This window comes from Mandrillus leucophaeus, unplaced genomic scaffold (genome assembly GCF_000951045.1).
Source record: "Mandrillus leucophaeus isolate KB7577 unplaced genomic scaffold, Mleu.le_1.0 Scaffold297, whole genome shotgun sequence".
NCBI lineage: Eukaryota > Metazoa > Chordata > Mammalia > Primates > Cercopithecidae > Mandrillus > Mandrillus leucophaeus.
This window is the reverse complement of record NW_012103109.1, coordinates 1,112,489-1,139,310: the sequence shown is the minus strand read 5'-3', so window position 1 is coordinate 1,139,310 and position 26,822 is coordinate 1,112,489. Positions and strand designations below refer to the sequence as shown.

The following is a 26,822-nucleotide window of genomic DNA, read 5'->3' as shown; positions in this document are numbered from 1 at the left end:
CACCTGCCTTTACAAAAATAAAAATAAAAAAGGAATAATCTCTTGGGGAAAATACTTACAAGCCAAGGATCATTAGAGAAGAGAAGGCATAGGCCCTATTCTATTCTCCTGTTATCACCATGCCGGGAAAAGGGCAGTGTGGGTCTACACGCCAGCAGAGGGAATTCTTCTTATTGTTTTATCTTCATGTAGGTCAACCATGAGTGTAAATTTATCTACGAAGATATACACAAGCTGCTTGAGTGCCAGGGAGGCTGGAGCAGAGAGTCCTTTTTGCTGTTATTATGGAAAATTTCAAATGCATACAAAAGTAGAGAGAAAAGTACGATGAACTCAATGTCCCAGAATACTTTTGGCTTAAACCCTACACTCCTCAAGGAAAGGCTCCCCCACAAGAAATCAGAGGGAAGTCCCACCTTCCCCATGGTGGGCAGGGGTGGGCAAGGGTGGGCTGTGGAGGGGTGAGAGGGTGCTGGGCTGAACGTTGAAGAGCAGCAGCATCTGACAGGCTGAATGGAGAAGTGGGAGGATTGCAGCACACTCAGGGCTGACTCCACAGACCATCGCAGTCACAAAGCTGGGGACAATCTGACAATTAGAACTGTTCTTTTTGTTTTTTAAAATTGAGACATACTCTACACAATTCACCATTTAAAAATGTACAATTCAGAAGGTTTTAGTATATTAACAGAAGTGTGTTCAGTACATTTTCATCACCCCAAAAAGAAACTCCACACCCACTAGCAATAACTCCTTATTCTCCTTTTCCCTTACCCCCAGAAACCACTCATCTACTTTCTGTCTCTACAGATTTGCCTATTCTGGATGTTTCATATAAATGGAGTAATACAACACATGACCTCTTGTGACTGGCTTCTTTCACTTAGCAGAATGTTTTCAAGGTCCATTATGTTGTGGCAAGTATCAGTACTTCATCCTCTTTTAATGCTGAATAATATTCTATCGTATGGATATACCACCTTTTGTTTATCCATTCATCTACTGATGGACACTTAGGCTTTTTCCATATGCTGTCTACTACAAATAATACCGCTATGAACATTTGTGTCCAAGTTTTTGTGTAGACACGTTTTAATTTCTCTTGGTTATATACCTAGAGGTACTTCTGGGTCGAATGGTAACTTCATGTTTAACTTTTTGAGGAACAGCTAAACTGTTTTCCACAATGACTGCACCCATTCCCGCAGCAGCATATGGGGCTTTTGATTTCTCCACATCCTCACCAGTATGTGATATCTTCCTGTTAAAGATATTATAGCCATCCTAAGGGGTATGAAGTGGTATCTCATTGTTTTGATTTGCATTTCTCTGATAACTAATGGTGTTGAAAATCTTTTTGCTAAGGAAGCAGGAACCTACGAGAGCCAGAGTGACACCATTTTAAAATCAACTCCATCTTAAAACTAGCATGGCAAATTCCTTGCTAGTCGGAGATGATCAATACAGTCTCAGTCTTCAAGGCGCTCGCTATCTAGAAGATAACAGAGTAGGAAGTTTCTCAGCATCTAATCAATAGGTGAAAAATCAATTCTATTCATATTTTTTCAAATGTGCCCAGCAGGTGCAGAGACACTGCCATTGGAAATCACAGAGATGGCCAGGTCAGGCGCCATTTTAATGTTTTCCTTCGGAGCCACGGAGCCTCTACGGCTTCGATCCTTCCTCCGGGCACCAGGGTGCGCTGTACCATCTCTTGGTGTCGGATGAACAGTGCCGCGCTCTCCCTTACTTCCCTTCTTGCTGGGCCGCACTTCCGGTGACTGGCGGAAACGGGAACCAGCAGCCGCGGGGGCAGGAGTCCTGGGGCATGGCGGGGGCGGGGCAGGGGGAGGCGCGCACGGAACAGGCTGGGGCGTCCCTCGCCCTGGCTCTTTGAGCCTGGACCAGACAGGTGAGGACTTATCATTTTTGGCCCAGCCTCCAAGCCCGTCAGACCCTCCCCGGCAGGCTCCTCCCTGCATGACGCTGATGCCCAGAGGCCCCACGGCCCCCTCCCTCCCTCCCTCAGAATTCTCTTCCCATTGAGGCCCCGCCCCAGGCTTTTCTTTCCGGGGGCGCCCCTTTGGGTTTGTGTGCCCGCCCCTTGGCATCCCCTTCTGGTTTAGAGGCCGTTGCAAGGAATTGAGGGACATGTGCACCTTCCCCCATAGGGAAACTGAGACCCAGCAAGGGTAAAGGACTTAGTACCACACAGTGAGTTTAGTGTCCCAATTCAGTCAGGCTTTCTTCTTTCATTCCATAACGTACCAAATGCCTACCGTGTGCCAGCCCCAGTGCTAGGTTCTGAGAATACCAGATGACCAGGGTAGACCTGGTTACTTCCTGTCTGGAGGGTACAGGTTAGCAAGGGAATCAAACATTAAACACAACCATGCAAGTGGAAGTATAAATACAATTGCGATGATTACTATGGAGAAGACAAAATATAATAATGGGAGGCCTGTTTTAGATAAGATGGTCAGGGAACACTTCCTAAAGGAGACCGCACTTAAGCTGCAACTTGAGAAGTTAAAGCAAGGGCCAGGGGAAATGCATTCCAGGCAGAGGGAGTAGTCTCTGTGGATGCCTGAGTTGGCACAGAACTTCCCGTTAGATAGATCCAGTGTTCAAGAAGGGAGACTTACCATGTGTCAAACACTGTGATGAGCATACAGAATATAGTGTTTGCGTATTGGTCGGTCGAACATCACCATCTAATGAGGGCCGTAAACATAAGTAAGGTCTTCATCTCAGCTGCCCAGCTCTGCCTTTGTAGGGCAAAAGCTTTATGTAAATGATTGGGTATGGCAGGGTTCCAGTGAAATTTTATTTACAAAAACTGGGAGGTGGGGGTCAGGCTTGGTGGCTCATGCCTGTAATCCTAGCACTTTGGGAGACCAAGGCAGAAGAATCACGTGAGCCAGGGAGGTCCACGGTGGTGCCACTGCACTCCAGCCTGGGCGACAGAGTGAGACCCCCAAAAAACCAGGAGGTGAGAGGTGGGCTAGATTTGGGCCGAGGGCAGTAGTTTGCAGACCCTTGCTCTATTCTAGATCAGTATACATTTTAGGTCCTTGTTCAGTGCATGTAACTCCAATATAATTGAAACGAACGTTTTACAAAACAATGCTTGCTATTACAATATATGATAGCTTGATATTTTCTATTTTCTTGTATTTCATTTTTTAAAATGTCAGACTATTCACTAAATTGATTCAAGGCCCTATTAATGAGGTGTGACTAGCAGTTTGGGAAACTTGCTCAGTCATGGAGGTATGTACATTTTTAACTTGACTGGGTATTATATATACTTATATAAGGCATTTGGAACCTTTTCAGAAGGAGACAGAATGTGAATAAATACCTCATTTTATGTTTTGAAATACAGATTGGATGCAATCCCTCCCCTGCTTTGCAGTCTTTTTCTAGGCCTCTCTTATCACTCATTCTGTGCTTCCTGTGCTCTAACCACTTGCAATTGCTCGTTTCCCAAATGTGCCATGTCATGCTTTTTTAAAATGTGTCTTTTAGGTACCTTTTTATCTGGTTTGTTCCTTTTTTTTTTTTTCTTTGGAGACAGAGTCTTGCTTTGTCACCTAGGCTGGAGTGCAATGGTACAATCTCGGCTCACTGCAACCTCTGCCTCCTGGGTTCAAGCAATTCTTCTGCCTCAGCCTCCTGAGTAGCTGGGGCTACAGGCGCCCGCCACCATGCCCAGCTAATTTTCGTATTTTTAGTGGAGATGGAGTTTCACTATGTTGGCCAGGCTCGTCTCGAACTCCTGACCTTGTGACCTCCCCGCCTCAGCCTCCCAAAGTGCTGGGATTACAGGTGTGAGCCAATGCATCTGGCCTGTTTTTCCTTTTACTTTGTTTAGTGTATTATTCTTCAAGGCTATGCCAATTGTTGCTCCATTAATTCATTTTAACATATTTATGAGCACTTAACTGTCCCTTCTCCTAGGTGCTGGGAATACAGCAAGGAATTAGACCAGTTCCCTGCTCTCTGGTATGGGGGGACAGATACTAAAAAGGTAAACAAATAACTTAATTTCAGAAAGAGATAAAGACCATTAATAAAATAGGGTGTATCAGTAGATTCGTGTGGGCAGAAGTAAGGTGGCTGGGGAATATTTCTGAGGAGGTACTATATTAGCTGAGACTTGAATGATGAAACAGAGTCAGATCTTTCAGCACTTAAAAAATGTTGTTCCACTTCTTTCTGACTTCCTTGGTTTCTGATGAGAAATCTAGACATTTGAATTGTTGTTCCTCTATAGGTGATACATGGTTTCTATCTGGTCACTTTAGAGATTTTTACTGTGTATCTTTTAGTTTTTTTCCATTTTAGCTATGATGTGTCTGGACATGGATTTCTTTGGATTTATCATATTTGGGGGTCGCTAAACTTCCTGAATTTGGGGGGGTCTCTGAACCTTTTGAATTTAGGGTTTATATCTTTAGCCAAATTTGGGAAGTTCCTCCCTTCCTTCCTTCCTTCCTCCCTCCCTCTCTCCCTCCCTTCCTTCCTGTTTTTTTTCCCTTCCTTCCTTTCTTTCTTTTCTTTTCTTTCTTTTGACAGAGTTTCACTCCGTTACCCAGCCTGGATTGCAGTGGCATGATCTCAGCTCACTTCAGCCTCTGCCTCCCAGGCTCAAGTGATCCTCCCACCTCAGCCTCCTGAGTAGCTGTGACTACAGGTGCACACCACTGTGCCTGGCTACTTTTTGTATTTTTAGTAGAGATGGGGTTTTGCCAAGTTGCCCAGGCTGGTCTTGAACTCCTGGGCTCAAGCAGTTTGCCCACCTCAGTCTCCCAAAGTTCTAGGATTATGTACTCTCTCGAAAGATCAGGGTTAGACCTTTTGATATTTTCCCTAGGGCCCTGAGGCTTTACTGACTTTTTTTCCGTCTTTTTTTTTTTTTTTTTCCTTTCTCGTCTTTTGTTCACTTTGGATAACGTATACTGATCTATCTTCAGGGTGACTGACTCATTTCTGTGATGACTTCATTCTGCCCTTGAGCCCATCAGCGAGTTTTTTATTCTTTTTCAGAATTGTTTTTAAATTAAAAAAAAATTTTTACTAGATTCTATGGAAGCTAGAAGAGTTTTGTATGCTGGTTATTGCTTTTCAGCTCTAAACTTCTTATCTGGATATTTAAGAAATATCTTCTGTTTCTTAGCTGAGACTTTGGTTTTCTATCATTTCAAGAGTGTTTGTGATTGCTTATTAGAACACTTTTATAACAGATACTTCAAAATCTTTCTCAGAGAATTCTAACTTTTGTAGCATCTCAACATTGGTGTCTGTCAATTGTCTTTTCTGGATTGAGTTTTTTCCTAGTACTTCATATGCTGAATTATTTTGGATTGTATCCTAGACATTTTGAATATTATAAGATGATAGGGCCTGTTTAAATCCCAAGAGGAATGTTGGTAATTTTTGGCTTGGTAGGCAGTCTACCTAATTAGCTTCAGGGAATTTGCAATTTGCAACTCCCTTTCTTTAGGCTATGATTCTAATGGCAGATGAATTTTCAGAAAGTCTTTGCAGTGCTATTTGGATCTGTCCCATGCATGTGACATTCAGTGGCCAGTCTGAGATCTGGGTGGTGATTATTTCAGATCTCAAAGCCTTTAGTCTGATTTGGACCAGATCCACACATGCGCAGCTTGGGAGTTCATGAACAACTTCATGATGTTACATTTCTGCGCTCCTCCCCCTCTGATATCTCCTCAGTACCTTCTGGTTTCATTGGGGTCTCCCTTTTGATCTTCTGATGACAAAACTGGGACTTTAATTACCTTCCTTGCAACACACTTGCTCTCCAAGCAGCAGGAGGACTGGGGGGGAGACAGCGTTAACCTCACTGCCCATTCAGTGGTACTTTATTGTTAGCCAATTAGTTTTTCTCGTATGTCTGTCTTATGCATTCTGTCTAGGTTTTATAGCTGCATTTTTAGTGGGAGAGAAGGTGGTGTTTGCTTATTCCTTGTCTGGCAACAGCTTTATAACTTGAGTTTTTCACTAAATGCCGTTGACTTTTATGGCCTGAGATTTAACTTTGGTTTGAATCAAGGTATAATAAAACATTTAGAAGACTATGCCATATAATAGATGCCCCATAAATATTAAAGCATATTTTTATTGTGATTTTAAAATAGCATAACATTTACCATCTTAACCGATTGTAAGTGTACAGTTCAGTAGTATTAAGTATCTTCACATTGTTGTGAAATAGATCTTGAGAACTTTTTCATCTTGAAAATCTGAAAAGTCTAACCCATTAAACAGCACCTTTCCTTTTCCCCTCCTGCTAGTCCCTGATAACCACCATTCTTCTTTGTTTCTGTGAATTTGATTCTTTTTTCTTTTTTTAATGATAAGCATTTTAAATTAAAACAGTTTTTTTTTTTTTTTTTTTTTTTAGAAATTGGGTCTTACTCTATTGCCCAAGCTAGACTCAAACTCCTGGGCTCAAGTGGTCCACCTCAGCCTCCCAAGTAGCTGGGATTACAGGTGTGTGCTACTGCACCTGGCTGTTGAATTTGATTACTTTTGATACTTCATTTAAATGGAATCATACAGTATTTGTCTTTTTGTGATTGGCTTATTTGACTTCACATCATGTCCTCAAGGTTCAATGATGAATTTTGTCAGAATTTTGTTCCTTTTGAAGGCTGAATAATATTCCACTGTATGTATATACCACATTTTGTTTATCCAGTCGTCCATCAATGAAGTTTTGGATTGCTTCCATCTCTTGACTACTGTGAATAGTGCTGATATGAACATGGGTGTGCAGATATCTCTTAGAAATCTTGCTTTCATTTATTTTGGATTTATACCCAGAAGTGGAATTGCTGGATCATATGGTAGTTCTAATTTTTTTTGAGGAATCTTCATACTGTTTTCCTTAGTAGCTGTACTATTTTTCAGTTCCACCAACAGTGCACAAGGGTTCAGCTTCCTCTATGTCTTCAACGACACTTGTTATTTTCTTTTTTTAAAAAAAGCAGTCATTCTAATGGGCGTGAGGTGATATCCCATTGTAGTTTTGATTTACATTTCTCTGATGATTAGTGATGTTGAGCATCTATCTTTTCATATGCTTTTTGGCCATTTGTATAGGAGAATTGTCTATTCAAGTACTTTGACCATTTTAAAATTGAGTATATGATTTTTTGTTATTGAGTTATAAGAGTTCTTTATATGTTCTAGATATTAACCCTTTATCCAGTATATGATTTGCAAATATTTTCTTCCATCCTGTAGAAAGCCCTTTCACTCTGTTGATTGTGTCCTTTGATTACAGAAGTTTTAAGTTTGATGTATTCCCATTTGTCTGTTTTTGTCTTGGTTGCCTATGCCTTTTGTGTCTTATCTAAGAAATCACTGCCAGGTCTGATGTCATGAAGCTTTCCTCCTGTATTTTCTTCTAGTAGTTTTATAGTTATGGGTCTTATATTTAGGTCCTTGACCTATTTTGGGTTAATTTTTGTATAGGGTGTAAGATAGGATCCGACTTCATTCTTTTGCATGTGGCTATTCAGTTTTCCCAACACCATTTGCTGAAGTGACTATCCTTTTTCTATTGAGTAGTAGTAGTACCTTATCAAAGACTGTTTAACCATATATGCCAGAGTTTATTTGTGGGCCATTTCATTTGTCTGTGTCTGTCTTTATCCAGTATCATACTTTTTTGATTACTGTGGTTTTGTAATATATTTTGAAATCAGGAGGCTTGAGTCCTCTTTGTTCTTTTTCAAAATTATTTTGTGTATTTGGAGGCCCTTGATATACCATATGAAGTTTAGGATGAATTTTTTATCTTTGTAAAAAGTGCTATTAGGATTTTGATGGGGTTTATATTGAATCTGTAGATTATTTTGGGTAATATGGACATCTTAACAGCCCAATAAATATTTTTTGCTGGAATGAATACACATTGAGTATGATTTTTTTGTTTGTTTGTTTGAGATAGAGTCTCACTCTGTTGCAGTGTTGTGATCATGGCTCATTGCAGCTTCAATGATCCGAGCTTAAGCAGTCCTTTCACTTCAGCCTCTCAAGTAGCTAGAACTACAGGCATGTGCCACCATGCCTGGCTAATTTTTCTGTTTTTTTTGTAGAGACGGGGTTTTGCCATGTTTTCCAGGCTGGCCTTGAACTAGTGAGCTCAAGTGATCCACTTGCTTCGGTCTCCCAAAGTGTTGGGATTACAGGCATGAGCCACCGTGCCTGGCCGAATGTGTCTTATACTGTTCAAATTTGCAGTTGTAGGTTTTTTTCTGTTGAACATTCCCAACAGCTGAGCATACTTGGAAGGTATTCCTAGTGAACTAGATCCTTCCCTTAGACCTGTTTCTAGACTTAGAAATGTTAGGACCACTTAAAGGGAAGCAGTAATGCCAGTCACTGTCATCCTGGGAGCTCCTAGGTTCAGGATATAAGAAGAGAAATCTGTTTGACTTGTATATATTTATATTTTGGTAAATTTTGTTTCATTTTCTTGACTTCTGCTTTCCTTTTCTGTTTAGAGATGTGATAATGGATCATCATGTTTCTACCATCAGGCCTCGAAGAATCCAAAACCAAAATGTCATTCACCGCTTGGAGCGCCGGCGGATCAGTTCAGGAAAGGCAGGTACCCACTGGCACCAAGTCCGAGTGTTCCATCAGAATGTCTTCCCCAACTTCACAGTTGTCAACGTTGAAAAGCCTCCTTGTTTTTTGCGTAAATTCTCACCTGACGGACGCTACTTTATTGCTTTTTCTTCAGACCAGACATCTCTTGAAATCTATGAGTACCAGGGCTGCCAGGCAGCAGAGGACCTACTGCAGGGATATGAAGGAGAAATCCTGTCCAATGGCAATGACCAGCGGTCAGTGAATATCCGGGGCCGGCTCTTTGAACGCTTTTTTGTCCTGCTGCACATTACCAATGTTGCAGCCAATGGTGAGCACCTGAACCGGGAGTGTAGTCTCTTCACTGATGACTGCCGCTGTGTCATCGTGGGCTCAGCTGCCTACCTCCCGGATGAGCCTCACCCTCCATTTTTTGAAGTATATCGGAACAGTGAATCAGTGACCCCCAACCCACGGTCCCCTCTAGAAGACTATTCCCTCCACATCATTGACCTTCATACTGGCCGCTTATGTGATACACGCACATTCAAGTGTGACAAGGTGGTCTTGTCACACAACCAAGGGCTGTACTTGTACAAAAACATCCTGGCCATCTTGTCTGTGCAACAACAGACCATCCATGTCTTCCAGGTGACTCCTGAAGGCACTTTCATTGATGTGCGGACCATTGGCCGCTTTTGCTATGAGGATGACCTGCTCACTGTGTCAGCTGTTTTCCCTGAGGTACAGCGGGACAGTCAGACAGGCATGGCCAATCCCTTTAGGGATCCTTTCATCAATTCCCTCAAACACCGGTTGCTGGTGTATTTGTGGCGCCGGGCAGAACAGGATGGTAGCGCAATGGCCAAGAGGCGCTTCTTCCAGTATTTTGACCAACTGCGGCAGCTGCGAATGTGGAAAATGCAGCTTCTGGATGAAAACCATCTGTTTATCAAGTACACTAGTGAGGATGTAGTAACACTGCGAGTCACAGATCCATCACAGGTATGAGGTGCACTTCTGCCTTTTACTTGTCCAGTCTCCTTGACAAAATGGGAATGTTTCTCTGTTTATAGCCCACCCCTCAGAAATAGACATTTCACGTAGTCTGAGTTGATATCCTAGGGCCCAAACTTAAAATCAGCTCCTTTTTTCTCTGGTCATATGTATTTATCTGGACAAATGGAAGCTAAAGTTCAAGTCATTGACAGGAAGATAGTCAACTCTGATTACTACCCTAACTCTTCTGCAGAGCATTTTCGGTACTCATGAGATGGAAGCCCAAATGCTACAAGGTCAAGGTTTGGACTACTTATGGATAACCGCTCTTGATTTTGTAAGATTGTGCTTATTGGTCTGGCCATTTTAGTAATGGCAATGAGAATGAGTATACGATACAAAAAAGAAAATTCTATAAATAACCCCACTTTCATCCTTAAATGGTTCATAATTTACTTCTCCGTAAAGTCCTATTTATAAGGTAACTAACAGGTGCACTCATTTGGCGGAATTAAGTTCTGTGACTTTACCCTGACCTTGCCCACGTGCTGGGACATAGCTTGTAGAGCAGTGAAGAGATCAAAGAAGCCAAAATTGATGATCCATGAGGAGAGTCATCAGGACAACAAGTCTTAAAGGTTTTTCAGTTTAGGGGAAGAATGCCTTTCTTTCAGTAGGGGGAAGAAGCATTTCCCAAAAGGGAATAAGGTGATATAAAGAGCACAGAACTGCTAAGATTTGGGGGTTGAAACACTATATTGAAATTCAGGGTAATTTGGGCATTTGTCTTTGAAAACCTCTCCACTTCAGTGTTGACCAAGTTAGAGAACTACCTTGCTACACCTTTGTCCCCCCAGTTCTCCTGTTTGCAGATTGTCTCCTTAGACACTAGTTTGGAAATTCAGAACAACCAGCAAATCAGTAAATCATGAAGTCAACTGAGTTTGGTATCTCTTTTTTTTTTTTTTTGAGACGGAGTCTCACTTTGTCACCCAGGCTGGAGTGCAGTGGCACCATCGCGGCTCACTGCAAGCTCTGCCTCCTGGGTTCACGCCATTCTCCTGCCTCAGCCTCCAAGTAGCTGGGACTACACGCCCGGCTAATTTTTTGTATTTTTAGTAGAGATGGGGTTTCACCGTGTTAGCCAGGATGGTCTCGATCTCCTGACCTCGTGATCCATCCGCCTCGGCCTCCCAAAGTGCTGGGATTACAGGCGTGAGCCACCGCGCCCAGCTGAGTTTGGTATCTCTTACTGACCTGTAGCTGATTCTACCATTAACAGATTCTGTACAGGGTATCATGTCCTATAATCTCACCAGTTACCTGTGGTAAAATATCTTCTAACCTTTTCCTTCTGAATTGTAGTTTATGTGTTCTAAAAAAAAGTACGGGAGTAATATGGTTAGAGATCATTTTTGTGGATGATTTTTCTTCCCTATCAATGATAAAGTCGCCCATTGAGCAATCACAGGTGAGCATCTGGTTCGTCTTATGTATCATGGGATATTGCAGTGAAGTCCTTGACTTCTCTATCCTCCTGTTCTTTACTTCCCAGTCTGCCTTGGAGGGAAGGCTAGTAAATGTTTGAGTAATTTTATATCCATGTAATTATGAGAGATTCTGGTGAAGCCCTGATAGGATCAAAGTGTTGTCCAGGGCTATAGAGAGGACATGAATCAATCTTTATTTAGGTTTGAGCTATAATTGCCTTTTTATTTTGGAGGTAGTAAGTTGTCTGTGACTGCTGCCTTTGAGATTATTCTTTTCTTCTTTGCTGAAAGGTGGCCTAGTTGTTTCTGGTAGCTACAATAAGTCGTAGCTAGCGACATAACTAGGGCTCTATGCTTTGCTTATACAGTTTGTAACTCTAAACCCAATCTTTCTGCCCTAGTTGTCCTCTGCACTCCTCCCCCAGTTTAATTTGATAGGTTCCAGTAAGATTAATAAGTAAAAAGTACATCCAAACACAAGGCCTCGGTAATATTATGAGTATTATTCTCAGGTTACCCTCTAGCCTCTTTAATTTACAGCCAAATTTAATTTGCAGGTGACTGCAAAAGCCATGTAATATAAGCTCTGAGAAGCACTAATTACTAGTAAAACAGGTGGGTCGAGTGGCTCCAGAAATCGGTAATTGAGATTTAAACTCAATCATAGGAGGCTGAAGTACTAATCCTAGTGGTCTGAGAACTTCTAGAGTCGTGTCAGAAGTAGATGATTCACACTGCTACATTCACTGTAACAAAAATTAGGGGTTCTTGGAACTTCCTTGTTAGGCAGAGCACAGCACTGGAAGTTTAAAGGAGGAGGGCTAGCCACCGAGGGCCCATTTAGAAAAAGCAGTAACTCTGTCACCTATGGCATTTGAATGCTTTTCAGGTTCTCCCTCTGATCTTAATTGCTACAAATCTCAAATGTATTTTACAAATGCTCTTGGCTGAAAGAACATTTATGAAGAAAAAAGTGGAAAATGCCTATCTGATTTTTCATTTGTTCAGCAGTACCCTGCCTGTATACAACTTGCCTGGGCAGTTTAGAACAAGATGTACTTAAGATGTCTCTCTGCATGTTAGAAATATTAAGAGGGAAAAATAAATACCCCTAAATTGAACTTTCAACTGTACACATACAAGAGAAAATAATTTGCCAACAGGCAGCCCCAGGCTGCAAATCACTTTCTCAGCAGGAAAGAAAATTAAATCTGGCATTTTAAGAAGTGCTTTTTATCTCAGGGTGGGTTGGGGAGCAAGTAGGGAATAAACATTTGGAAGGAAAAATACTGAATTTGCACAGTTTGAAATGAAAATTTAAAACCTTTTTATACTTATATGCTGGCCATCTCAGTAATTCTAGCAGCACAGATACAATGGGAAATCTGGCAACATTGAGGCTCTCAATTGATAAATCCCACGGTTGCTTCCTATTTTCCCAGAACCACTTGGAGCCATGTTTCCACCTCAGTGGTAAAGCTGAGGTGTTTGCTTGTTGTTGTTGTTGTTGTTTTTGGAAAATTCATGCCTTGAATTTTCAGCCAAGTGATAAGTTTCCTAGGCATGGCATTATACTCAGCTGTCCTATACCTCTCTCTCTTTTCTTCTGCAGGCATCTTTCTTTGTGGTATACAATATGGTGACAACAGAGGTGATTGCTGTGTTTGAGAATACGTCAGATGAGCTTTTGGAGCTCTTTGAGAACTTCTGTGACCTTTTTCGTAATGCTACCCTGCACAGTGAAGTCCAGTTTCCCTGCTCAGCTTCTAGCAACAATTTTGCAAGGCAGATCCAGCGCCGGTAAGCTGCTGTACCAGACTCAACAGTCTTATTTTTTTTAAGAAAAATTGGTGTTAGGCCAATAGCTATTGTCTCTAGGAAACCGTCTCTTATTCTGTCTGTCCACATAGCTTTGGTCAGTCTGCCTGTTATAACCCCTTGTTTCTTCCTGAACTTCTTTCTATCTCAGCACCTGTGGAATTATTTGTGCATTGTCTGTGATTCTTTCTAGACTGCATGTGAGCTGCAGAAAGATAGAGGCTGTGTCTTCATTTATTGCTGTATCCTCAGTGGTACACTGTCAAGCACTTATGTTTATTGAATGAATAAGGAAATAATTTTAGAACTTTTGGTTAAACATGATATGTTGAACACATGTATTTATCTTTGCTCCATTGCTAAGTCCCACTAAAATGACAATAAAGGAAGGTATAAACCTGTAAGAACGAAGAGAATAGGAGAGGAGACGATGGGAGATAGGACATATTAACAAAGTTTTAAAAGCTGAAAAGCCAGGGAATGAATGAGAACTGACTTAGCATACCTCAGAGAGCAGAAACTCAAGGCTGCAGAGCTTAGTCATCAAGAAACAAGCTGCCTTACACCAGAGAACTCAGGAAAGGGTCAGGAAGTTGGAGGTCCCAGGTGCCTCTTAGTACTTCTGAAGGTATCTGTGAGGTAGGCTGAAATGAGGAGGATTGGTAAAGTTCTTAAAAGGAGCAGTCAGACCCTCTAGATCCCTTTTCTGAGTCTACATAGCTGAGTGACTATCTCTTCTACCTCTGCAGAAGGCTGGAAGTTTATTCTCTGAACAGATTGAACCAGATGGGCTCTGGTCTCAGGTTTATGAGGTATATTTAAAAGTAAGGATGAGACATGTTATACTAAAAACAGGAATTAGGTGAAAGTTGACATACGGAAGGATAAGAGTCCTACCCCCCTTCCCAGATATGGCATCCACGCTTGTACCCTCCAGGTAGGAGATTAGAGATTCTTCCCTAGGAAAACTGACCAACACAAAGAGGAGACTTACAGGTATTGACACCTGGAATGCCTTTACAAATCACTTAGGTCACCCTAAATATATACCCCCCAGTCAGCAAGGCCCTCCTATGAACCAGAGCTTCTAATAATTGCCGTAGTGCATTATTATGAAACAAATGGTTCCTTTGGGCCAAGGGCCTAAACTAAATCCTACTTTAGTTAGTGCCTCATCATGTTTCACATACTTAAATTGTTTCCCTTACTTTAGGCAGTAATGGAAAAATACCTGTTCTGGGTCCAAAGATGGATCAGACCACAGTGAGTGGATGAATCAGAATAAGCATTACCGCCACTGGGAAAAACAAATATGTTAATGCGGTGGCATCATATTTATATAAAGAGATAGTACTCGATTATAGATAGATGGCTACTGAGTTCAGACAACTGTCTTGCGTTTTCCTTTTTCTTTGGTTCACACAAATCTTCTGCCTTAGTATCTGTTCAGTATAGAAGAATTTTTATATGCAGAACATGAGTCAGATTTTGCTTTTTTTCATTTTGGGATGAATTTTCTTTTAAAATTTGCTTCAAAATTAAGCAGATAATTGACAAGTAACAGTCTGAGCGTGGTGGCTCATGCCTGTAATCCCAACACTTTGGGAGGCCAAGGCAGGTGGATCGCTTGAGCCCAAGTTTCAAGACCAGCCTAGGCAACATGGCAAAACCCTGTCTTTACAAAAAATGCCAAAAAAAATAAAAATAAAAATAACTGAGTGTGGTGGCGCATGCCTGTAGGCCTAGCTACTAGGGAGGCTGAGGTGGGAGGATTACTTGAGCCTGGGAGGCAAAGGTTGCAATGAGCCATGAGTGCGCCACTGCACTCCAGCCTGGGTGACAGAGCAAGACCCTGTCTCAAAAACAATAAAACAAAAACAACAAAAGATGGGTGCACTCAGTCAAGACATCAAAGAAGTCACTAGATGATAAGCTCCATGAGGGCAGGGAGTTTGTCTATTATGTCCACTGTCGTATCCACAACACCAAGGCCAGTGTCTGCCCTGTGGGAGGAGCTCAGCAGGTATTTGCTGAATGAATGAAGTTATCCAGGAATTAGAAGAAATTGTTTTCCAAAAATTATTTCAGAATACATCTGGAATTAAACAAAATTACAGAAAGCTCCAGAAAAAACCGAGGGTACAGGTTGTATATTCTAGCTCAGCGATCTTAAGGATTTTACTTTACCACCAAAAGATTTTGAAAAATTGGGGTACCCTCACATATTTTTAAGTTGATTTTTAAATTTTTTTTTCTGTTACTACTAAATTTAATAGTTGTAGAGGATGATATTTTCAGTGTATATTAAACATTGACATTTAAAATAACACTTTAAAATATAACAAAAGGATGCTAATTACCATAGTAATTTGGTATTCAAGTATTTTATATGAAAAATTCATGGCAAATTATACCCATAATTGGGAATTTTACATTGCTTCTTCTGATTCTCAAATTTGTATGTCTATTCTATGTCCCCAACACAATTGTATGCTAACATATTTTGTTGACCACTAATCATACTTTGCTACATTGAAAATACAATGTATATATAAATTGAATTTTTTTTTTTACTTCTTGTGAACACATGGTTCTAAATGCTAAATTTTATAGTAATCTTTTCCCAGTAATCTTTTGGTAAAAATCAATGAAATTGGGACCCTTATAGGTCAAAATAAATGTTCAAGAATAAAAATAGACACCAAGGATCATGAGTCATTTAAGGAAAGCCTTTATTCTAGAAGACACCAACACAAAACAAACAGAATAAAGAATAAAGAGTAAGGAAACACGCCTGGCATGGTGGCTTATGCCTTTAATCCTAGCACTGTGGGAGGTTGGCATGGACTGATTGCTTGAGCTCAGGAGTTCAAGACCAGCCTGGGGAACATGACTGGTCTCCCAAAAAGCAAAAAAATTAGCTGAGTTTGGTGGCATGCACCTGTCATCCCAGCTACGTGGAGGGGCTGAGGCAGGAAGATTGCTTGAACCTGGGAGGCGGAGGTTGCAGTGAACTGAGATCAAGCTACTGCATTCCACAGTGGGTGACAAAGTAAGACCCTATCTCAAAAAAAAAAAAAAAAAGAAAACAATGTTACATTCACTGAAACAATTTAAAGTATAAAAACAGGAACATTCTAGCTGGGCAGGGTGGCTCACGCCTGTAATCTCAGCACTTTGGGAGGCCGAGGCAGGCGGGTCATGAGGTCAGGAGATCGAGACCATCCTGGCTAACACGGTGAAACCCTGTCTCTACTAAAAGAAAAAAATACAAAAAAAATTAGCCAGGCATGATGGCAGGCACCTGTAGTCCCAGCTACTCGGGAGGCTGTGGCAGGAGAATGGCGTGAACCCAGGAGGCGGAGCTTGCAGTGAGCCGAGTTTGCGCCACTGCACTCCAGCCTGGGCGACAGAGTGAGACTCCGTCTCAAAAACAAACGAACAAACCAAACAAAAACGGAAACATTCCTAGAACAATGAGAAACTTGGAAATTTAAAATTTGTTAGATGTGGTAGAGGAACTCTCCAAGAAAGTAGAGTAAATTGATAAGAGAAGGGACATAGAAGAGAAACATTAAAAAAAAAAAACCAGAGTATCTGCCTAGGAGGTCAAATATCTGGCTAATTCCTGAAGGACCAGTGGAGAACCTAAAGTGGAGAAATAATGGGATAGTTTCCCAGGACTGAAGAACATAAATTTTTAGATTGGCAGGACCATCCAGTGCTGGAGCTGGCTTGTACTGGCTCATGAGATCTGACTGTTAAACTTTCAGGAATTTTTGCAAGCTGATTGTTAAACAAAGTCGTTATTAAAAATTATTTCCAAATTATTTCCTATTTTACTGTTACTTAGGCTCTTGTGGTTTTTTCATCTATTTTATCTATATGGTGTAAATACTATATAATAAGGTGCTACTGCTCTTCTCTTGGCAACTGCACATTGAGTAATGTCACATTGGTACCTTGGCAGGAAGATTTACACCACAGAAATCAGCAAGCACTACAAATCATGGCTTTTTTCCCCTGAGAAAAATTAAACCTTTATCAGTGCACCACTGGATTCATCTAGTATCCAGTATAGTCAGTGAAAAAGACCCACACTGAGAGGCATATCATCATGAAATTTTGGAACATTGGGGATGAAGAGAACATTGTGAAAACTTTGAGAAAGAACATACATTTCACGTGTAAAAACAGTGTCATCATAATGACATCAGACTTATCAATAATACCAAAAGCTTGAAGTCATTAAAATCATGCCCTCAGAAGTCTATGAAAAGGGTGATTTGCAATTTAGAATTCTTTTTTTTTTTTTTCCTTTTTGTGGAGAATGGGGTCTCGCTATGTTACCCCAGTAGGTCTCGAATTCCTGTGCTCAGGCTATCCTCCCGCCTCTGCCTCCCTGAGAGCTGGGATTATAGGTGTGAGCCACCACGCCCGGCCACAATTTAGAATTCTATATCCAAATAATAGAGTGGAATAGAGACATTTTCAAACCTGTGAAGTCTGAAAAGATTACCTCTCATGTACCTTTTCTAAGGAAGCCTATGGAGATGTACTTCAATAGACCACAAAAGAATGGTATGTAGGAAATAGTCTGACACTGGAGAGAGGCAAAGAGAGTCCTGAGGATAATGATAAAGGGAATTTGCAGAATGACTGTCCACCTGTCAGACCATTTGGAAGCACGAGAGTGGAGGAGTCCAAGAAGAATGTGTCCAAGGAAAAAAAAAAATTGTTAGAATACTGGTAAGTTTGAGTATATTAAGAAGAGATTGTCAGTTTTCCTAGTAGAGTTGTTGGCATAGGCTTCACTGAGAAGGTGGTGGTTGAGAAAGCTTTTGAAGGAAGTCAGGGGGCAAGCCATGTGGATAGCAGGAAGAAGAATATACCCAGCAAAAGGAATAGCATATCTAAAGGCCCTGAGGTGGATCTGATGCATTTGAGGGACAGCAAGAAGGCCAGGGTGGCTGGACCGGAGTGAGCAAGGGGCAGGGTAGTTGGAAATAGGGTCAGAGACCTGATTTGGGGTGGGGAGGTAGGCGGATACATAGGACCATTTTATAGTCTTGGCTTTAACTATAGATGAGGTAGATTGTGTCATGTTTGAGCAGAGGAATGACATAGTCTCACTTATGTTTTAACAGAGTCACTCTGGCTGTTCTGTTAAGATGAGAATGTAGGCAGATAGGGTGGCAGCAGGGATACCAGTTAAGAGACTTTTGCAGTGATCCAGTAAGTATAACTATGGCATTCTGTTTCCTGCCACTAGGATTTAAGTTCTTTACTGTCCACTAATGTATCCTAAGCACCTAGAAGAGTGTCTGGCACATACCAAGTCCTCTGTGATTATTTGTTGTTTAACGGTGGTGGCTTGGATCAGGGTGGTAGCATTGGGAATAGTAAGTAATTATATTCTCAATGTATTTTGAAGGTTAGAGCCCAGTGGATTAATGGAGGATGGTCTATGGGCTATGAAAGAACAAAGTCAAAGATAATTCTAACATTTTTGGATTGAACAACTTGCAAGAGAGAGTTGCCATTAAACTGTAAACCTGTGGGTAGAGCAGGTTTAGGGGAGAGGATCAAAAGTTCTGTAAGTGGAGGTGTCTCATAGTTTCTCAAAGGAGTGTTAGCTGTGTCACAGCCACCTGACAATTTTCAGTACAATAGGGACTGAAAATTAACTTATTGGTGTTAGCAGCATCGAGGTCATTGGTAACCTTGACAAGAGTAGGTTTGAGTAAGATGGTAGGAGTGAAAGCCTCTTCAGAGTGGGTTTAAGAAAGAATGGGAGGAGAAAAGTTGGACAGAATGGAACAGTGTTTTGAGGAGTTTTATTACAATGGGAGCTGAAAAGTGGTGCATTAGCTGGAGAGGTAGGTGGTGTTAGATTTTGTTTTTGTTATTTTTTAGATGAGGGAAAAATGGCATGTTTGCATACAGATGGGACTGATCCTGTAGAGAAGGGGAAACAGTTTAGGAAAGTGGAAGAACTGCTTAAGTGTATGAGAGGGGCTGGGTTCTAGTGCACTGGCAGATGGATTTGCCTTGCATGGGAGCACAGAAAGTTATATATGTACAAATGTTGGGTAGATGTGTTGATGGGAGCTTTAAAAAAGTTATCTTCTGCTAACTTCCATTTGTCAGTAACAAAGTAAGTGATGCCATTAGCTAAGAGTCAGCATGGAAGAGGGGAGATGAAATAGTCGTGGAAGAGCGTGGGAGTCTGGAAGGACTATGGAAATGTAATACGAGTGCCCTGCAGCATTAAGAGCCTACATAAAGTTCATGGCCATAAGTTTAAAGTGAGCATTGTATGTTTTTCTACAGCCATGGAGAAAACCAAGTAGTACAGGCAAGGAATAGGCAAAGTTGAGCTTAACTGGAGGTTGTAGTTTTTCTAAGCAAGTACCATAAGATAATTTAAGATTGTTGAGGATGTGTGCAATGGATTATTTAGTGATTTCATCTTGTGTGGAAGGAAGGAAGAGAGGATATGATGAGAGTGTAGGATGGCAAGAAGTTGATAGAATCAGTGGATTATAGGTCCTGTAGGGGTTGAAGGATTGCTGAAGTTGGGACGAATAGAGGGAGTGAGCCAGGAAGATGGGAGAAAAGATGGTTGGAGAGCGTGACGGTCTACCCTGTGACTAGAGAGGGTTTGCAGTCGTTGGTAATGGTGAGGTTGAGGGTGTGACTGTGGAATAAGCAGTTGAGGTTGAGAGGAGGTCAAGGAACTAGTAGGAGGCTATGGTGCTGTAAAGAACATCTCTGAGGATTTTGAAATTACCGAGAATTAAGAGAGGTATGGCGGGACAGAGTGACGCTGAGGCAGGAGCTAAAGTGTGAAGACATCAAAGGGAGTGACTGCTTTTAATCAGTGGGGAGCATGGAGAGTGGAGGTGGTAGGTGCTGCAGAGGAAGAGGAACTGCTTCAACCTGTAGATTATCACAGATGCTTTGATTTGTGGTCATCACAAAGCTGTGAACCAGCCCCCATCATTTTACCTTTGAAAGCCAGCGAGTCAGTGAGTCAGGCAGGGCTAAGGTGTAGATGAGATGGTGCCAGATCTTTGCTGAAAACCAAAGTGCCCAGGATCTTTTATTTCAGCTCAAATGAAAGGGAAGAAATAAGCTCTATTTGGCCCAAGATTTATTTTTATGATTTATACTGAGGCTGTGAAAATTACTGTCAGGAGGAGTAATGGAAAAGCAGTGTTGCTTGCTAGGCTTTCTTTAGGGGGAGCGGAAAAGTGTTCATGTCCACCTAATACCGTAGGTTAATAGTGAAAATAAAAATTACCCTCAACTAATTAATCTTTCTAGTCTCATGAAAGTTAGGAACGCTGAAGTTTTTTTATTCCATTTGTTTCAGGGATGAGATATTATACTTTTCTCCCAGACTAAAAAAAGTTTATATCCCCTTGATTGTTGAACCGTATGATATGCTTGAATATAGAGGTTTAAAATATATATATACTGATAGACAGTTGACATTCTTTCTACGAAGGTGTAGGAAAGTGAAAAATAAGGAAAAACTTCAAAATGTCATTATACGACTATTAACATTTTAATGTGTTTCTGCCAGTCTTCGCTTTAAGTGTGAGTTTTGGTTTTCTTTGTGTTTTTAGCCATATTACATAGACAGTATTGTATCCTACTTCTTTTATTTACAGATGTGATAAACATTTCCCGTTACCATATAATCTTTGAAAATGGTAGTTTTCCATTAGCTTTTTATTTTTTCTTCCTCTATAAACAGTGCTGTATGAATGTGCACAGAGATTTTTCTGCATGTAGGAGTGATTCCTTAGGGCAGATTTCCAGAAGAATAGAAGTACTTGTCGAAGAGTATTAAATTTAGTTTTGTGGCCAGGCACGGTGGCACACGCTTGTAATCCCAGCACTTTGGAAGGCTGAGGCAGATGGATTGCTTGAGGCCAGGAGTTGAAGACCAAGCTGGGCAACATGGCAAGACCCTGTCTCTACGAAAAAAAAAAGTTAGCTGGGTGTGGTGGCACGCACCTGTGTTCCTGGCTACTTGGGAAGCTGAGGTGGGAGGATTGCTTGAGCCCAGGAGAGGTGGGGGTAGCAGTGAGCTGAGGTTGTGCTACTGCCCTCCAGCCTGGGCAACACAGCCAGAACCTGTCTCTAAAAAAAATAAAATAAAACTTAGCATTTGTTACAGTCATGAGAAATGACTGCTTTGTCATTATTTTCAAAGATAAGTGAGATATATGACTCTCTATGTCTGTTACTGTTCTTCTAGATACTGGTGTTTCTGCAGGAGTATAAGTAGCTAGTTTCCAAATTTTATTTAAACAAAGAATGGGTAATTTATTTGTGAAAGGCTTGCTGGAAGTGGGTGATCCCAAGAAGAGTCAAAGACTGCTTCTGTTCTCTATAACTCCTTCCTAATTCAGTCTAAGGCGATTATTTGGGGAAAGTAAGTTCTTGACCTTTTTCAAACCCAGTTGAGCTGTTATTAGAAAAGAGTAGAAATAGTTGTCATAAACTAGTTATACTCATTTCAAACTTGTTTGTAGAGTCTTTGTTAACTTCTAAAGTAGGGCCGGGTATGGTGGCTCATGTCTGTAATCCTAGCATTTTAGGAGGCTAAGGCGGGCAGATCAGTTGAACCCAGGAGTTCAAGGCCAGCCTGAGCAACATAGTGAAATTCCATCTCTATAAAAAATACAAAAATTAGCTGGGCGTGGTGGCATGTGCCTGTAGTCCCACCTACTCTGGGGGCTGAGGTGGGAGGAACGCTTCAGCCGGGGAGGTCAAGGCTGCAGTGAGCTGAGATCACACCACTGTACTCCCGCCTGGGCAACAAAGCGAGACCCTGTCTCAAAATAAAAAAAACCCAAAACCCAAACACATTTCTAAAGTAATTTGTTGTTTTCCATTTTTAGTTATATGTTTTGCTTTTTAAAAGTATTTGTAGCTGGCCAGACTTGTAATGTGTGAGAGAGAGTTCTGTCTTAATTCATTACCTAGTTTTTAATTTGTATTTAAAGAATGAGTTGTTCTTAGATATATATTTGTCAATTTAAAATCCAAGACAGCTTTGTGTACTCACTAACAAAGCCTTCCTCACCGGCCCTTTTGTTTAGGTTCAAAGACACTATTATAAATGCCAAGTATGGAGGGCACACAGAGGCGGTACGCCGGCTGCTGGGTCAGCTCCCCATCAGTGCTCAGTCTTACAGCGGTAGCCCCTATCTGGATTTGTCTCTCTTCAGTTATGATGACAAGTGGGTATCTGTCATGGAGCGGCCCAAGACTTGTGGAGATCACCCAATCAGGTACAGTGTCACTGCTATAGCTACAAACTGCTCAAGGGCTGAAGATGGCCTGCTTTCTTTTCTCTTCTTCTGGACATCATTTGATTGTGACTGTCTCCACTCGTACTCATGGGTAAGGTTGAAAGGCAGGCTATTTCTATAATGCGGTGAGTGCTACGATCATTTAGGTACTAGTCTCATAAATTATTCCTACTCTTTGCTTCTCATCAGAACATCTAATTCAGATAAGTGTTGTCCTCTTTTAAAGGTATCCAGGGTAGGAAGCTGTACTTTCCCATTTAATAATCTAATACGATTCCATAATAGTTTTTGTCATTGAGACTTTATAATTATGTATCTAACACAGATTTTATCCTGCTATGTTACCTAATAGAAAAAGTAGCAGAGACAATTTGGGGAACTGCTGACAGATTTAGAAGAAACTCATGCTTCCTCACTTGGAGGAATTTTGGAATGTAGACTGCTGTGTTATTGTTAGAACTTTGAAACTGACGTCTTACAAGAAATTCTTTCCTCACAGAAGTCTAGTTCACAGACCCATCTGTCTCTCCATACATGGAGCCTGTTCTGTGTGCTGTAGTAGTATTAGCGGGAGGAGCTGGAATTACTGTCACTAGTGGAGTTACCTCAAGGTGGGTGTGTTCCTGGAGCTCTAGGCTGGAGCTTGGAAGGTCTTTGTCACATAGAAACAGTGGTAGTTAGATCTTTATGATAGATATATTTCATCATCCAGCCTCCTTGTGTATTAAATGGGCCTGTGTGACATATTCTGTATAATTAATCACCATCTATAATATTTTCTTTGGGAAATTAGAGTCAAGTTCCAAAAACTAGTTAATATTTTTATTTATTATGGAAAGTTGTATATGGAAAAACATATACAAAAAGTAGAAGAGCGTAATAAACCTTCATGTACTCATCACCCACTTGAACAGTTACCAGCTCGTGACTGCTCCTGTCTCACCTATTTCCATCACCACCACTGCTCCCTCCCCTTCCCACCACTGTCTGAGGTTATTTTTAAAGGAAATCCAAGTTATCCTAGCAAAACAAGTAACACTATTACCCCATCTCTAAAAGATTAACAAAAAATCTTTAATATCTTCAAACATCTAGTCAGTTTTTATATATCCCTGTTGTCTTACAGATATTCTTTTTATGGTTAATTTGTTTGCATCAGATCCATACAAGGTTCATGCATTGCATTTGGTCCCTTCAGTCTTTTTTTTTTTTTTTTTTTTTGAGATGGAGTCTCTGTCTGTTGCCCAGGCTGGAGTGCACGATCTCAACTCACTGCAACCTCTGCCTCCCGGGATCAAGCAGTTCTGCTGCCTCAGCCTCCCAAGTAGCTGGAATTACAGGCGCCTGCCACCACACCTGGCTAATTTTTGTATTTTTGTAGAGATGGGGTTTCACCATGTTGGCCAGGCTGGCCTTGAAATCTTGACCTCAGGTGATCCACCCACCTCAGCCTCCCAAAGTGCTGGGATTACAGGCATGAGCCACTGTGCCTGGCCCAGTCATTTTTATTCTGTAGGTTCTTCTTCCCCCTTTTATTTTCTTTGCAATGAAATTATTGAGGAAATTAGGTTGTTTTTCCTCTAGTGTTCTCCAAATTCTAGATTTTGCTCATTGCATCCCTGGGATAGTATTTACTATATTTCTTATTTACCCATATGTCCTGTAAAGTGGGAATGAGATTTAGAAACTCAAACAACCCACTTTAAATTACAATCCCTTTGTGTTTGGGGATTTTGGGAGTAGGGCTGTGTGTTTTTTACACATAAAAAAGGTGGGCCTCATCTAATACGAGTCAAGTACCATGAGATACATTTCTCTCTCCTTTCTGACTTTCCTACTTTTCTAATTGGAGAAGATGAATCTAAAATTTGGAAATGCTATTGCTCCTGAATGAAGGGGTTTCTCTTATAATTCTTTATATTTTTAATTTAAAATGAGAAATATAAGGATATTAAGGGCATTTGAAGACAGAATACCATTCCTCCAATGTCTTTACTGTATAATCCAGTCTAGTCTTTGTCAGTGTGCATATTTACATTTACACACTTGTAATCACAGCATCATTTTTTGTAGTCTGTTTTTATTTTATAAACATTATTTCATGTTGTTATTATACATAGTCCTCACAATTATAGTCCTAATGATGGTGTATTCTATCAAATAGATGTACCATGATTTATTTAACTATTCCCCCATCACTGAGCATTTATTCTCTTTCTATATTTTTACATTAAAACAAATGCCATAGCAGTCATCTTTATTCATGTACTAGTTACTTCATTTAAATCAAATTCTGAGGATATAAATTCTTGGATATGGGATTATTGAGTCAAAAGGTATAAATATCTTTAGGTCTGCTTATATATTGCATTTCCAAAAGGAGATTATAGGACTCTTTAATTCAGGGCTTTTTATTTTCTAGAATCCTCCCTGCCACCCCACCCCCACCTGCCTCAGCCATTCAGCCTCCACTCACTAATCATCAGTAGTTCTCCAAACCATAGGGCATTTATTTTGCATATGGTAAAGGCATTTAAATACTAGGATGGATGGAAGCATCTTTAGTCTCACATATTAGATGAAAAATTAAACACTACTTAGTATTTTGTTTCTGAGCATGAAAAAGAAGAACCTTTTAAAAGAATTTATTCTTAAATATGAAAAACTCAAAGGTGAGCCTAGATCCACACTGTCCAATATGGTAGCCACTAGCCACATGTGGCTATTGAGCACTTAAAATGTGGCTAGTTCAAGTTGAGATATGCTCAAGTGTCAAATACACACCAGATTTCCAAAAAAAAAAAAAAAAAGAGAAATATCTCATTAATAGTTTCATATTGATTATAGGTTGAAATTACAATATTTTGGATATATTAGAGTAAATAAAATGTATTATTTAAATTTCCTCTTTTTATTTTTATTTTTTTCAGTATGGCTACCTGAAAATTTAAAATTACACACGTGGCTTTCATTTCATTTTTAGCCCTGGCCTAGACAATCTTGAGGCAGGAGCGTCTGGAAGCAGAGAGGCTATAATTAGGACTGTAAAACTGAGTCATCTCAGGAAAGAGAAATGACCAGTGACTCAGTGCAACATAGTAAAATTTATAATCACTCTTCACTAAATGAGCTGATCATACCAAGGTGATTTTATAGTTCTGATAACCTGGGGCTGATATAAGAGGAGATTTCATGAATAAGGTAAAATAATGACTTGTCACATTCCCCTGCTGTCTAGATTTCTGTTTGATGGTGAATATCAATACTTCCCCTCTTTCTCTGTCTCTGTCCTTGTTCTTTTTAGGTTCTATGCCCGGGACTCAGGCCTGCTCAAGTTTGAGATCCAGGCGGGGTTATTGGGCCGCCCCATCAACCACACAGTGCGACGCCTTGTTGCCTTCACCTTTCACCCTTTTGAGCCTTTTGCTATTTCTGTGCAGAGGACTAATGCTGAGTATGTCGTCAACTTCCATATGCGACACTGCTGCACGTAGGTGCCTCACCAGAGCCAAGTTATCTGGTCTTCCAAGACTTTGCCACCCCCTTATCTCAGTGGACTCCAAAGCAAAAACTCCTGACTACTAGCTCTGTTAGTTCCAGCCTGCTATACCTCAGATGGGAGAGAGCCAGAGAGAAGAGTGAGGGTGGCTCAACCTAAAGGAATTTTTAAATTGTGTACAATACTGCTACTGATTGATATAATATCCTCTTACATTTTCCCTGTGGGAATGCCCAGCATTAAGTAAGTCCATTTCATTTTTGCTTTACTTTGCATTTGATTGCTGTGAAGATGAAAGCATTAGACTTTTACCCCCTTCGTGTCACTTCTTTGGCATTATGGTTTGCATCTGGAAGCAGTTAAATCTTGTTTACTCATGAGAACAATGTACATCCTTTCCATTTAACCCATAAGCACGACTATCTTTTTAAGAGAAAAATAAAGCCATGGTATTTTCATACTTAAATATATATGCTTCGATGACTGCTTTATGTTCCTATCATACCCAATGCTTTTCAAGTACTTGGGTTCCAGGAAGGACTGTAAAAGAGATGGGAGGCCATAGATGCAGCAGCTGTTCCTGGGAGAACTAAGTGGTAAGCGCCAGCAGGGAAGACAGTTATCTGCCAGGATTGTTTCCTTCCCTCGGGTTTTCTCTTAGTAATTGTCACAGCTGGAGGAACTGGGTGTAATTGCACATCCTCATGTGGAAGCATGCTCCCATCTGTACCATCTGTGTCATGCAGGTGGAAGAGTGAGCAGCTCTCCTTGGCCATGGCAGAAACAAATACTGTGTAGCACGTACTGTAATTTGGGTAGTGGGAGCTGGCAAGCCGCAGGTGTCCCTACAGAGACCAGACTGGCTGTTCCTGGATGGCTGAGCCATCACAGCCATCCCACAAACACCTGGTGACCCTAGCCACATCCTCTGTCACATTCTCAACTCTTGCCAGCCTGTTTATGTTTCATCTGCATAATGTATCCATCAGTAGTGTAGTAGCCTTGTTTAGTAACATCTGACTTTGAAGGTAGCTTTGAAATGTTGGGTTCCAGAGC

The 26,822-nt window shown here is 40.8% G+C and overlaps 1 protein-coding gene across 3 annotated transcripts; it reads left to right on the top strand.

The window, feature by feature from the left end:
* The first annotated feature begins 1,772 nt into the window (after positions 1-1,772).
* On the top strand, positions 1,773-26,232 carry DET1 (de-etiolated homolog 1 (Arabidopsis)). 3 transcript variants are annotated; one of them, XM_011986295.1, is made up of 7 exons: positions 1,773-1,912; positions 3,964-4,033; positions 8,541-8,647; positions 8,783-9,633; positions 12,730-12,917; positions 22,055-22,246; positions 25,572-26,232. In XM_011986295.1, the coding sequence occupies exons 2-7, from the start codon at positions 4,011-4,013 to the stop codon at positions 25,759-25,761; spliced, it is 1,551 nt and encodes a 516-aa protein (XP_011841685.1). In that variant the 5' UTR covers positions 1,773-1,912; positions 3,964-4,010; the 3' UTR covers positions 25,762-26,232. The 3 variants fall into 3 exon arrangements, with proteins under 3 accessions (XP_011841685.1, XP_011841683.1, XP_011841684.1); XM_011986293.1 differs by having other exon boundaries at positions 8,541-9,633; XM_011986294.1 differs by lacking the exon at positions 3,964-4,033 and having other exon boundaries at positions 8,541-9,633.
* The last annotated feature ends 590 nt before the right edge of the window (positions 26,233-26,822 follow it).

What these genes read in the sequence shown, in the direction of transcription:
- DET1 (XM_011986293.1), top strand. Translation starts at nt 4,011, where the DNA reads ATGGGGGGACAGATACTAAAAAG. An exon ending in GCAAGGCAGATCCAGCGCCG is followed by an intron (nt 12,918 to 22,054) that starts GTAAGCTGCTGT and finishes CCTTTTGTTTAG; the next exon opens with GTTCAAAGACACTATTATAA. An exon ending in TGTGGAGATCACCCAATCAG is followed by an intron (nt 22,247 to 25,571) that starts GTACAGTGTCAC and finishes TGTTCTTTTTAG; the next exon opens with GTTCTATGCCCGGGACTCAG.